The sequence below is a fragment of the Stegostoma tigrinum genome, chromosome 2 (assembly GCF_030684315.1).
Source record: "Stegostoma tigrinum isolate sSteTig4 chromosome 2, sSteTig4.hap1, whole genome shotgun sequence".
Taxonomy (NCBI): Eukaryota; Metazoa; Chordata; class Chondrichthyes; order Orectolobiformes; family Stegostomatidae; genus Stegostoma; species Stegostoma tigrinum.
Window position 1 is genome coordinate 12,471,761 of NC_081355.1, and position 13,332 is coordinate 12,485,092.

Below are 13,332 nucleotides of genomic sequence, written 5' to 3' on the forward strand. Positions count from 1 at the left end.
ACCTGCTGTGAGATCCCCGGGCATACTGCGCCATCCCGCTGGATTTACTCAATGGCAGACGCAGATTTCTGAAGAAGGGTTCTGACCCGAAATGTCAACTTTCCTGCTCCTCTGATGCTGCGTGGCCTGCTGTGCTTCTCCAGCTCCCACACTGTGTTACCTCTGACTCCAGCATCTGCAGTTCTTACTATCCCTGACACAGGAAACCTTGGGCCGTGACAGCGTTTGAACAGTATCCTCGGCCAGACTTTTAGTGAGAGCTTTATTGAGCTGCACCCCATATTTCTACCACCATTTCACCTTTAGTTAACCCTCAGTCAACGTATACCTTCCCTGCCCCGTTATTCCATTAAGGAATATTTAAACAAAACGTGGCTTTTGCAGAATTTGATTCTAAAGGAGGTGTTGGGGGCAGGGATGATCAGGTTGGAGGGGGGCGAAATGCAGAGAGCTCCTCTCATGGGTGGACTCCTGCTACTGATACGTGCAAAAAGTTAAGTCCTTTAGGTATATCCATGAACCACTGATCCCCTGTGGATCGACCCCAGGCAGTTGAATTGCCATCCTGCAGCCCAGGCCTGGATCCTACCTGGTAAACTCCTGGCAGTTTCCTTTCATTTTCTTTTAAGTGGCCATTAACAAGCTTACTGTGGCTACTTGCTGTGTTCAGCTTTGAATAAAAACTGAAGGAACTGCAGATGCTGTAAATCAGAAACAAAACAGAAATTGCTGGAAAAGTTCAGCAGGTCTGGCAGCCTCTGTAGAGAAAAATCAGAGTGAGTGTTTTGGGTCTTCCTCATAAATGTTCATTATTGCATTAGTTTGCAAATATTGACCAATGAATGGGGCTGTGTGGAATATTGATGCTGTATTACACAAACTGCCTTTGAGTCATGTACGTCATCATCATCATCACACACCACTCCGCCCCCTCCACCAATGCTGACTCATTCCTGGTCACACGACTGTGAGAAGATGCTGAGCATAGAATGTTGGTAACTCATTCGTACACAGGAAGAGGGAAGGGACATTTTGAGGACGTGCATTTTTCCCGAACTGCTGTTTGTGGCCTGTGTGGTGGAGCCTAAAGATCTGAAGTGCGTTGGAACAGGAGGTAGCTTCAGAATGATCTAAGGAAAGAAACAAACCCTTTAATTTTATTTGACCCTATTTCCAAGAAATGCCCGAGAGCTCACACACAATAAGTTACCACAATGTTGTCACTGTTACATTAGTGAAATTGTAATGCCTTTACCAGAACAGAAAGAAACTGCCCCTTCACAGAAAGGAATTCTTTGAAAATATATGGATGTGGTTTGATTGGAACACATCCTCCAACACACAGTGCAGGTTTAGTGAAACCAGTACGGTTTATTGACTTGCCAGATACAGTCAGTCCACACTGGCTGAGGGAGGGCAGGTCTGGCAGCTCAATATTCCATAGTATACATTCTTCAGGTGACGCAGGGGAGGGGGTTAAAAAAGATGTTGCAGGTTTATTCAGGGAATCTATGACAGCAATAAGTCGAGGAATGATAGTTTAGAAGAGTCCTCACATGGAGCCATATGGGTACACCTTAAAGATCAAAAACTAATAATCAGACTGCTGAGAGTCTACTCTAGTTTCAGTTCCTGTTGTCTCAGCTACAATGAGAGATTGGACAGATTGGGCTTGTTTTGCTTAGAGCAGTGGAGATCAGGAAGGGAGACAACCACGACTGCGGATGCTGGAAAAGCACAGCAGCTCAGAAAGCATCCGAGGAGCAGGCAAGTCAGCGCTTTGGGACATCACGACTGCGGAGGGGTAGGGGAGCCCACAAATAAATTGACGGAGGGGGTGGGACAGAGGGGGAAGATAGAGGGATAACCCTAACCCTACTGACTTCAGAAATCTCTTCACCCCTATCCTTATCCCATGTCTGCCCTTCCCCCTTCTGACCTGACCCGACCCGTCCATCTTCCTACTCAACTGTCTGTTCCACCCTTCCCACAGACCAATCACAATAACCCCCTACCTCCACCTACCTAACCCTAACTCTCCTACCCATCACCCCTCCTCCCTCTATTTACTTCTGGGCTCCCCTTCCCCTCCCCAGTACTGACAATGGACTTTGGCCCAAAATGTTGACTTTCCTGGTCCTTCGGATGCTGTTTGAGCTGCTGTGTTTTTCCAATTTCACATCTATTTGACTCAAGATCGAGAAGGAGGGTGATTGAGATGTATGACATTTTGAGGGGCATGGTCAGGGTGGACAGGAAGTGACTTTTCCCTTTAATGGTGGGATCAGTGGCCACGGGAATAGAGTTAAGTTGAGGGGCAGAAGGTTTAGAGGGAATTTGAGGAAAGTTTTTCACCCAGAGGATGGTGGGAATCTGGAACTCACTAGCTGTAAGGGTGTTAGAGGCAGAAATCCTCATAACATTTAAGAAATATTTAGATATACGCTTGCAATGCCAAGGCATAGAAGGCTATGGGCCAAGTGCTGGGAAATGGGATTAGAACAGTTAGGTGGTAGTTTCTGCCTGGAGCTAACATGATGGGCCGAAGGGTCATTTTCTTTGCTCTAGATCTCTATGACGCAATGACCGACTGCCATTTTCTCTTTTACAGGTTTGACATTGGAAACGAGTTTCCTGAAGATGGCGAGGACAATGATCCCAGCGCCTACGTTACAAACTTATCGTACTATCAGCTAGTTCCTTTTGAAACGGATATCTTGGAGTGATTCTAACAGGGGTCGGTTTAACGGAGGTTCGCGCTTTCCCCACCATCCCTTTTCTTCCTGCCCTGTTGCTGCCCACGACCATGTCAGTTGGAATTATTTTATTCGCTGATCAACGCTCAGTTCTAGTTATTTTCAACCAATCTGTTCAGAGACACTATGACATGCCCCTGGGGCAGCTGAAACTTGAAATCAGATCACCTGCCTCAGAGGTAGGAACACTACACTGTGTCACAAGAGCCCTTATCGATTGTTCGCCAGTGGAATCCCCTGGCCCCTTTCAGCTAGCTGAAATTGATGAAGGATACTTGAATACAGCTGGGTAACACCCTCCTATTTCAGTTTCTCATTTAAATGTTTACAGAAGATGGACAAAAGTGACACACGAAAAGCTGCTTCGATAATGAACCCTTTGGCTAATTCAGAGGATACCAGAAACCCACACGACCGAGGCAAAGAAATTAATTGCACAATGCGTTTCCTCCATTTAAAAAATGTAGTAAATGCTGCGGTCAGCAAATGGACCATCTAGATCAAAAAAAACCCAAGTTTGCTCCCATCACTTTGACGAAGAGCTGGTGAAGAGTTGTTTCTGAGCCACGGTGTTGATTTCTGTGGACAAGTGTTGCTGTTTAAAATCAGGAAAGGATTTCCAGTCAGTAGGCTGTCCCAGATAATCTGCCAGTCAGGACCCCTTCTGAAAAATCAATACTCTCAACAAGGAGCTGTTTCAGCATCTAGATGTGCCTCCCAGCATGAACCCCTGCTGGTCTTTCCACACTTTCTGTTCAAGCTTTTGCTGCAAAGCCAACACAGAAATACCGAACAGTATTCCCACAGGCAGCAACAGCACATAACGGACATTAATGACTGGAACTGTCGAAGGTTTTGATAAAGGCAGCCTTAGCTGTGTCTGCACTGTGCTGCTTCTCTATAGAGTGCATCGTCACAGGTTCTCTTGTACAAACACCTTTTAAACAAATATACTAATCCACTATTTTTGGCTTATGTAAATAGTAAATTATTAAAGTCTAGATGGTTTTATACAGTGTATCTTCGAATGTATTTTATCGGATGCAGTATTAATCAATTAAATGATATTTTAATCAGTGTACCAACCTCTTGGCTGCTATTTCTGAATAACAGATAAATCAAAGTAACAGAGCGGTTTAAAGTTTGAGAAGATTTGTAGGTATCAGCGAGGCTGAAAAACCCGACAACCATTCTACGACAGCTCCTGACGAATGTAAAGGATCCCATACCCAAAATCAGTGTGATGTAGAACATACCATGCAAGGACTGTGAGAAACGCTAAACAGGCCAAACCGAAAATAAACTGACAACACGGATGCACGAATACCAACTGGCCACCGATAGACTCGACCAATTCTCACTGGTCTCACTACACACAGACAACAAGGGATACGAATTCGACTGGGACAACACAGCCATAATCGCACAAGCCAAACAGAGACAAGCCAGAGAATTCCTGGAGCTCTGGTATTCCAAATGGAGCTCCATTAACAAATGCATTGTATTAGACCCTGGGAAACAAAACTGGAAGTAATGCCAACCACCCAGCAAACTGAGGCATTTAAATAACAAGCGGGACAGAACACCGATGCTTCACAGAGGCACACTGACAACATTACCTAGCAGGGTGACAAAACGTCTGCAATCAAACACGCTGGCTCGGTGAGCAAGTCTACAACCTCACAGAGGGGTTCATTGGTGCTTGCTTGTTATTTCTGGGTAAATGATGCTACTGCTTCAGATTAGGGGCAGGTCTGGGTTTTACAGATGATGATCTAAACATGGAGTTCGATAGCACTGCAGATAGCACCTCTCTCTTAGGCTGCCTGGGTTTCTGTGGTCCCCTGTAGGAGCTTTCTGCAGTTTTAAGATGATTAATGAAAGAACAAGCGGTGACATGAGGCAAAAGCTGTTCACCAGTGGAATCTGAGATAACAAGGTGTAGAGCTGGATGAACACAGCGGGCCGAGCAGCATCAGGGGAGCAGGAAGGCTGACGTTTCAGGCCTAGACCCTTCATCAGAAATGGGGAGGGGAGGTGGATTCTGAAATAAATAGAGGGGGGGGCGGTAGGCAGATAGAAGATGGATAGAGGAGAAGATAGGTGGAGCAGAGACAGACAGGTCAGGACGTGGCCGAGCACTTTCAAGGCCGAAGAGATTACGAGAGAGTTGCAGTGGGAGAGAGATCCAATCAGGTTTTGGGAATCATTGGGATTTGGAATGCATTGCCCGCTGGGATACAAGTTCCCGAAGGGGAATTGGATAAACATCTGAGGGAAAAGAAACCTGCAGTGATATTGAATAGCTCTCCAAAACAGCCGACACAGTCAAATGCCCTCATCTTGCCTTATGTTATTTTACTTGTGGCCCATTAAATTCACAAAAGAAAGCTAAGTCTTGTGGCTGCAAGCACAGTTACCCTCATAATTTGATGTATTAATGATCAATCTATCTTTGAACATAGGAACAGGAGTAGGCCATTCAGCCCCTCGAGCCTGTTCCATCATTTACTGAGAGCATGGTTTATTCAGGGCCTAACTCTATGCCTTTGGCCCATACCCCTTAGTATCTTTGCTTAACAGAAAAGTACCTATTTCAGATTTAAAATTAACAACTGATCCCGTGTCCACTAGCGTTTGTAGAAGATAGTTCCAAACCCCTCCCACCTTTTGTGTGTAGGAGGGCACTGGAGTGTAGGAGGTTGAGAGGTGATGTAGTAGAGGTTTATAAAATCATACAGGTAGGGGTTATGGTAGGTCTCCTTTCCCTCAGCTCAGGGATTTCAAGACCAGGGGGTATATTTTTAAAATGAGAGGAGAGAGGGGCAAATGTTTTACTCAGAGAGTGGTTTGCACGTGGTACGAACTTCCCAAGGAAGTGGTGGATGTGGACCCAGTTACAATGTTTAAATGATACTTAGCTAAGTACATGGACAGGAAGGGTGTGGAGGGATATGAACCAGGTGCAGGCAGTGGGGACTAGTTTAGTTTGGGACTATGTTCGGGTTGGACTGAAGAGTCTGTTTCTGTGCTAAATGACTCAACAAATCTATGAACAATATAAGCCAACATGGGGTGAGCAAGGAAAATTCTGCAGTCAGCAGTTTAGTGGCAATAAGGTGAAGGGAGCAGGATCTGGGTTTTATAGACAGGATGATGTTGAGAGAGTGTGAAGGGGGACAGGAGAGAGACGAGGTAGAGCTGTTGGGGGAGGCAGAAGGTAGGAGTTTAAGAAGTCATTAACCAGTGACCAACGCTGGAAATTTTGTGCCTGCTTGTTGAATGGGGAGCCAATTCAGGTCATGGAAAGGAACTTTATCATATTCATTCATGGACCGTCCCTAGTTGCCCTTGAACTAACTGGCTTGTAAGGCCACCTCGGAGTCAACAGTTAACAGTCAACCACATTGCAGTGGGTCTGAAGTCCAAACCAGTTATAGACACATGAAGAAGGGTCCTGACCCGAAACGTCAAGCTTTCCTGCTCCTCTGATGCTGCTTGGCCTACTGTGTTCATCCAGCTTCACACCGTGTTACCATGGATGCATGTTTCCTTCGCTAAAGGCCATTCATGAATCAGATGGAATTTCGTAACAATTGATGATGGTTGCATGGTCACCAAATAAGCAAGCTTTCTAAAAAAAAATCCAGATTTTATGAAAATCAGATTTCACCATCTTCCACGGTGGAATAGAATAATACACTAGGGTTCTGGATTCCTTTCTCAGTGACATTAGTATAATGCTACCATCTCTCCATGCTTCTCTCCATTAATCTCTCTTCTTTTTATTCAGCATAATCCTTGAAAGACAAAAATCACACTGTAGCATCTCTTACCCGTTCTTCTTTTCAACCTTGATGATGTCCTGTACTAGAGGCTTTTGCAGTGTAAATTAAGTCGTATTCCTTAAAATGTACTGCACTCTTACCTAGACTATCAAATGAGGATAATAACCGTTCTGTCTCCAGGGAAATGACAATATATATTTATGCCTAAATGTATATTTAAAAGGGTAATTGTAAGGTTGCAGACATCAATGCCTCTTTGCAGTTCCAAGTTATAAACAGAATAGGTGGCACAAGGACTGCTTAAATTCGAAGAATGTTTAACTGGTTATGACTTATGACACACCCTATTCTGGAAAATTATTGTGGGTTATGTGATCCAAGCATTCATTAAATGGTGCCTTCACAGTTATGAAGGAATGCATTTATCAGCATACGTAATTAGAATCATAGAATCCCAATTGTGTGGAAACAGGCCATTCGGCCCATCAGCTCCACACCAAACCTCTGAAGAACATTCCACCCAGACGCATCTTCCCTACCCAATTCCTGTACCCTGCATTTCCCATGGCTAACCCACCTAGCCAGCACATCCCTGCACACTATGGACAATTTCCCATGGCCAGTCCACTCTAACCTGCACATCCTTAAACTGTGGGAGGGAACTGGAGCACCCAGAGGAAACCCACACAGACATAGGAAGAATCTGCAAACTCCACACAGGCAGTCACCTGAGGGTGGAATCGAACCTGGGCCCCTGATGCTGTGAGGCTGTAGTGCTAACCACTGAGCACCTCAAAATTAGCCAGAGTCCACAAAGGCATCTCTCTCTATTTGGAAGACAATATGAGGGACTCCACCCTATGGGCATGGCTAAAGGCAATGTGGCAGGATACCAATGATTGACCACAGCCGGTATCAGGATTGAACACATACTGCTAGGGTCATTCTGCATTGTGCTGTAGCCAACTGAGCTAATTATCCTGTAAAATTTGTGTGGGTAGAATTTTCATTCCTGTAGGATCACTACATAAAGTTTCTACAATACAGGTGGAATTTTCTTTTTACTCATTCATAGGATGAGGGCATCACAGGCTAAGTCAGCATTTGTTATCAATCCCTAATTACCCAGGGGGCTGTTAACAGTCAACCACATTGCTGTAGGTCTGGAGTCACATGTAGGCCAGACCAGGTAAGAATGGCAGCTTCAATCCCGAAAGGACATTAGTGATCCAAGTGGGTTTTTCCTGACAACTGACAATGGTTTTGTGGTCATCATGAGACTCCCAATTCCAGATTTTTATTGGATTCAAATTTCACCATCTGCTGTCTCCAAAACGTTACCTGGGTCTCTGGATTAACAGGTCAGTGATAATACATTAGGGTCACTGTCTAGGGATGTAAGGTACCAAGATCACAAAGTAAATCACAAGGTGAACAGAAATGTCACACATCATATTTAGTCCTTTTTTATTATTGTGTAGCCCTTCAAAAGACTATTGCATCAATCATACTGTGCCTCATCATAACTTCCCAAAGGTAGATTTACCTAGCACAAACAAATTCACTTTGTTTGGTTCGTCACAGGTTTTTATGTTTGTAATTCTTCTTCTTTCCTGTGAATGTTGGCATCATGCTGGGCCTCAAACTTACATGCCATTCCTGTTCATTCATGTTCATTCCTTACATTTGGTATTCATGTATGAATATTGACCCTGGGTACTGGCAAACTCTTACCCAAAGAGGCGGTATTGTTAAACATGATCCACCATCAGCTCTTGTCCAGACAGGCATATTATCAGAAGGGATTTATCATTAGAACCACTCCACCAATCATAGACTCTGCCAATCACTAACAGCGCAACACCACCAATTATCAACAACTCAAATCATTCACAACATTGCTCTTCCAATCAATCAGCAATGCCAATCACATCCCTGTTCATGCGGAAAATACATCTTAAAGTTGCTTTACCCAAAAATTGAAGATAACTTTTCTGCGATTAAACAAGTTACAATAACAATTTCAAGTGCATGGTATCTACACAATTCACAGTGGCAGACCACATAGAATATATAACACAATTGTTACACAACACAGTTTAATTGCTGAGATAGTAAGAACTGCCGATACTGAAATCAGAGATAACACAGTGTGGGGGCTGGAGGAACACAGCAGGCCAGGCAGCATCAGAGGAGCAGGAAAGCTGATGTTTCAGGTTGGGACCTTTCTTGTGAAATGGGAAGGGGGAGGGAGCTCAGAAATAAATAGATGGAGGAGTGGTGGGGCTGGGGAAGAAAGCTGGGATAGTGATAGGTGAGCGCAGGTAGGGAGTGGTGGGGATTGGTCAGTGGGATTGAGGGGGGGACAGATAGGTGGGAGAGAATATGGAGTTGTGTCAGGACAAGCAGGCGGGGATGTGAGGGAGGGTTAGACATGGGATGAGCCTGGGGGTGGGGAGATTTTGAAACTGGTAAAAATCTACATTTGGGCCATCGGGCTGTAACCTCCCCTGGCGGAATATGAGTTTCTGTTCCAACAGTTTCCAGGTAGGGTCGTTGTGACACTGGAGAAGCTCAGGATGGACATATCACCCAGGGAGTGAGAGGGGGAGTTAAAATGTTTTGTGGCCAGATTCTGTTATGTATATTCAATAGATCAATATCAACATTTTGGGTAAAGTAATGTTGACTATTCATCCATCAGATACAACCAGATGAATATTTATTGTCAGTGATTAAGACTTTCTGCAAATATGTGTTCTCATGATTAAGAATTTTTAATATTTCCAAATAGGGTGTAAGATCCTGCTAACAGTTAGCTATGGTTACTATAAGAAAGACCCCTGTGAACAGAGTGTCCTTGAAAATTTAGAAATACAGAATATTAGACCCTGTCCATTAAATGCAGAAAGCATGTGAAATTAATTTCCTGGAATAACGTTATTTTTTTATCCCTAATAACTTCTATATAATAGGATTGCAACAGAACAAGGTCTCATTCAAATGTTAGCCACTCAAAGTCTACTCTACAGATCATCATAATATTTGATGTTTTTGTTAGAAGTGCAGGGTGGAATCAGACTGCAGATTCAAGGTCATTTTCATGTCATGTTATTTATTACTGCCATCTTACCTTTGACTATACATAAAAACCTAATAAAATCTTTGAAATAATTAAATGCTTGAAATAGAGTTAAGTCTGTCACAGGCTTCAATGCACCTGTGTTTTCTCCCTCCTTAGCTCAAACTGTGATTGAACTAACAATCCTTGGAAAATCTTATGGTCTGAGATTTGTTACTGGCAGTCTTATCAGAGGCTCTGTGGGAACCAGTGATGTTGGCTTTGTGCATGTGCGATTCCTCCGCATCTTTGCTTCTCCTGTCACATTGCTCAATTCCCATCAGAAACAATGTGAAGGCAACAGGCAGGAAAGATTCACCAGAATGAAGGGTGAGGGAGCTCAGTTAATGTTACAGGCTGGAAAACCGAGTGCTGTTCTGATTGAAGCAGAGCAGGTTTGAGGGGAGATTTGACAGGGGAGTTCAAACCATGAGGATAATGTCAGAAATCACACAACACCAGGTTGTTGTCCGACTGGTTAATTTGAAAACATATGCTTTCAGGCGGACTGAAGATGGAGAGAAAAGAAGATAGGTAGAGAGGAGAGTATAGGTGAGGAGGTAGGGAGGGGATAGGTCAATCCAGGGAAGACGCACAGGTCAAGGAGGCGGGATGAGGTAGTAGGTAGGAAATAGAGGTGCTGCTTGAGGTGCGAGGAAGGAATGGGTGAGAGGAAGAACAGGTTAGGGAAGCGGAGACAGGCTGGGCTGGGTTTGTGATGCAGTGGGGGGAGGGGAAGAACTGGGCTGGTTGTGTGGTGCAGTGGGGGGAGGGGAAGAACTGGGCTGGTTTTGGGATGCAGTGGGGAAAGGGGAGATTTTGAAGCTTGTGAAGTCCACATTGATACCATTGGGCTGCAGGGTTCCCAAGAGGAATATGAGTTGCTGTTCCTGCAACCTTCGGGTGGCATCATTTTGGCACTGCAGGAGGCCCATGATGGACATGTTGTCTGAGGAATGGGAGGGGGAGTTAAAATGGTTCACGACTGGGAGGTGCAGTTGTTTGTTGCGAACAAAGCGGATGTGTTCAGCAAAGTGGTCCCCAAGCCTCCGCTTGGTTTCCCCAATGTAGAGGAAGCTACACCGGGTACAATGGATACAGTATACCACATTGGCAGATGTGCAGGTGAACATCTGCTTAATATGGAAAGTCATCTTGGGGCCTGGGATGCGGGTGAGGGAGGAGGTGTGGGGGCAAGTGTAGCACTTCCTGCGGTTGCAGGGGAAGGTGCCGGGTGTGGTGGGGTTGGAGGGCAGTGTGGAGCAGACAAGCAAGTCACGGAGAGAGTGGTCTCTCCAGAAGACAGACAAGGGTGGGGATGGAAAAATGGCTTGGGTGGTGGGGTCGGATTGTAGATGGCACAAGTGTCGGAGGATGATGTGTTGTATCTGAGAACAAGGGGGATCCTCTTGGGGTGGTTGTGGCGGGGGCGGGGTGTGAGGGATGTGTTGCGGGAAATGCGGGAGACGCGATCAAGGGTGTTCTCAACCACTGTGGGGGGAAAGTTGTGGTCCTTGAAGAACATGGACATTTGGGATGTGTGGGAGTGGAATGCCTCATCCTGGGAGCAGATGCGGCAGAGGCGGAGGAATTGGGAATAGGGGATGGAATTTTCGCAGGAGAGTGGGTGGGAGGCGGTGTATTCTGGGTAGCTGTGGGAGTCAGTGGGCTTGAAATGGACATCGGTTTCTAGCTGGTTACCTGAGATGGAGACTGAGAGGTCCAGGAAGGTGAAGGATGTATTGGAGATGGCCCAGGTGAACTTGAGGTTGGGCTGGAAGGTGTTGGTGAAGTGGATGAACTGTTCGAGCTCCTCTGGGGAGCAAGAGGCGGCGCCAATACAGTCATCAATGAAACGGTGGAAGAGGTGGGGTTTGGGGCCTGTGTAGGTGCGGAAGAGGAACTGTTCCTTTTCTCTCCATCTTCGGTCCGCCTCCCCCTCTCTCCCTATTTATTCCAGTTCCCTCTCCCCAACCCCTTCTCTGATGAAAGGTCTAGGCCCAAAATGTCAGCTTTTGTGCTCCTGAGATGCTGCTTGGCCTGCTGTGTTCATCCAGCTTCACACTTTGTTATCTCTGAAAGCTTGTGTTTTCAAACAAACTTGTTGGACCTTGACCTGGTCTTCTGTGATTTCTGATCTTATCCACCCCAGTCCAACACCGGCACCTTCACATCATGGGGGGAATGGACAGACAAAATAGGAAGAAACTGTTCTGTAGTTGAGTTTCTGGTCGAATGCATGTCAAACGAAGATTAATGTGGATAATTGTTGAGATTATCCACTTTTGTAGCAAAACCAAGAAGTCAGATCATCATCTGAATGACAATAGGTGGGAAAAGGAGAGGTGCAATGTGACCTGGGTATCCTTGTACACCGGGCACTGAACATAAGCCTGCAGGTGCAGCAGGTGGTGAAGTCGGCAAATGATATATTGGCCTTCCTAGTGAGAGGACTCAAGTACAGGGGCAGGGATGTCCTGCTGCTATTGTACTTGGTCTTGATGAGACCACACCTGGAGTATTGTGTGCAGTTTTGATCTCCTTATCTGAGGAAGGATGTTCTGAGTTTGGATTGAGTGCAATAAGGATTTACCAGACTGATTCCTGGGGCTGCAGGACTGACCAGTGTGAAAAGAGACTAGATCGATTCAGACGATATTCATTGGAGTTTAGAAGAATGAGGGGGGGACCTCATAGAAACCTATAAAATTCTAACAGGACTAGACATGGTAAACACTGGAAGGACGTTCCTGATGATGGGGAGTCCAGAATGGGAGGTCAAAGTCAAAGGATACAGTAGAGAGATAAGGAGAATTTTTTCCAACCAGAGAACGCTGAGCCTGTGGAATTTTCTCTGCAGAATTCACACAGAAAGGGGTTGAGGCCAAAAAAAGAAGGAGTTTTGAATGATTGATTCATTGTCACATGCACGTTACAATGACATACAATAAAATATAGTGAAAAGCTTCTATTTGTCACAATAATCCGGCACTGTTTTAACAGTTTAAGAATAAGTGAAAATGAAAAGATAAAGTTTGAAGAGAAGTTCACCTACGTACGAGTTCTGAGCCCCTTCAGAATCATCACCACCTCGCCCCAGACCCAACTACCACCAAAGTTGCCGATCATCAGGTACCATCTTTCACTGCTGGGCTAAATTATCATCACCACTGCCCACTCTGTGCCCACCAACATCGGAGCTAATTGCCACTGTCGATGCTGTTGTTGCACCCTCCCAACACTGCTTCACTGCCAGCGCTAGACTTGGCCAACGGCGAGGTCACCGATCCTCAGGCACCATCTGTCAGTGGGCCCGCCTTACTAACATTGCCCCAGGCCTCGCTCTCCTGCCCACCCTGGGCTCACTCTCACAAGTCTCACCACCGGCACTGATGCCAGGAGGAGCCGACTCTGTTGCCAACACCCCCCCCCCCCTCCAATGCTGGGCATGCTTGGGAGGCCAGGCCTGTTCTCATCATGGCAAAGACACTGACTAAGGCTTTTGAAGAGGAGAGGAGTAAAGAAAAAGAGGAAAAGCAGAAAGGGAAAGAAAGAAACAAAAAAAAAACAGGTTGAAGTGGACAAGCCCCAGACCAGGATCTTGGTAGATATAGTTCTTGGGGCTAAAGAGATCAAAGGGCATGAGGAGAAAGCAGGAACAAGGACC

At 45.5% G+C, this 13,332-nt stretch overlaps 1 protein-coding gene and 1 long non-coding RNA gene across 2 annotated transcripts in view; one reads left to right on the forward strand and one right to left on the reverse strand.

Moving 5' to 3' along the window:
• Positions 1-3,835, forward strand: part of pxdc1b (PX domain containing 1b) — a 51,478-nt gene extending 47,643 nt beyond the window's left edge. The window contains exon 5 of the mRNA XM_048561402.2: positions 2,612-3,835. Within this exon, the coding sequence (XP_048417359.1) occupies positions 2,612-2,726 (115 nt within the window). The 3' untranslated portion in view covers positions 2,727-3,835. The remainder of the gene's footprint in view (positions 1-2,611) is intronic.
• The window catches only part of LOC132210706 (uncharacterized), a 59,320-nt gene that overhangs the window by 32,455 nt on the left and 13,533 nt on the right, over positions 1-13,332 (reverse strand). The gene's annotated exons all lie outside the window — the stretch shown is intronic.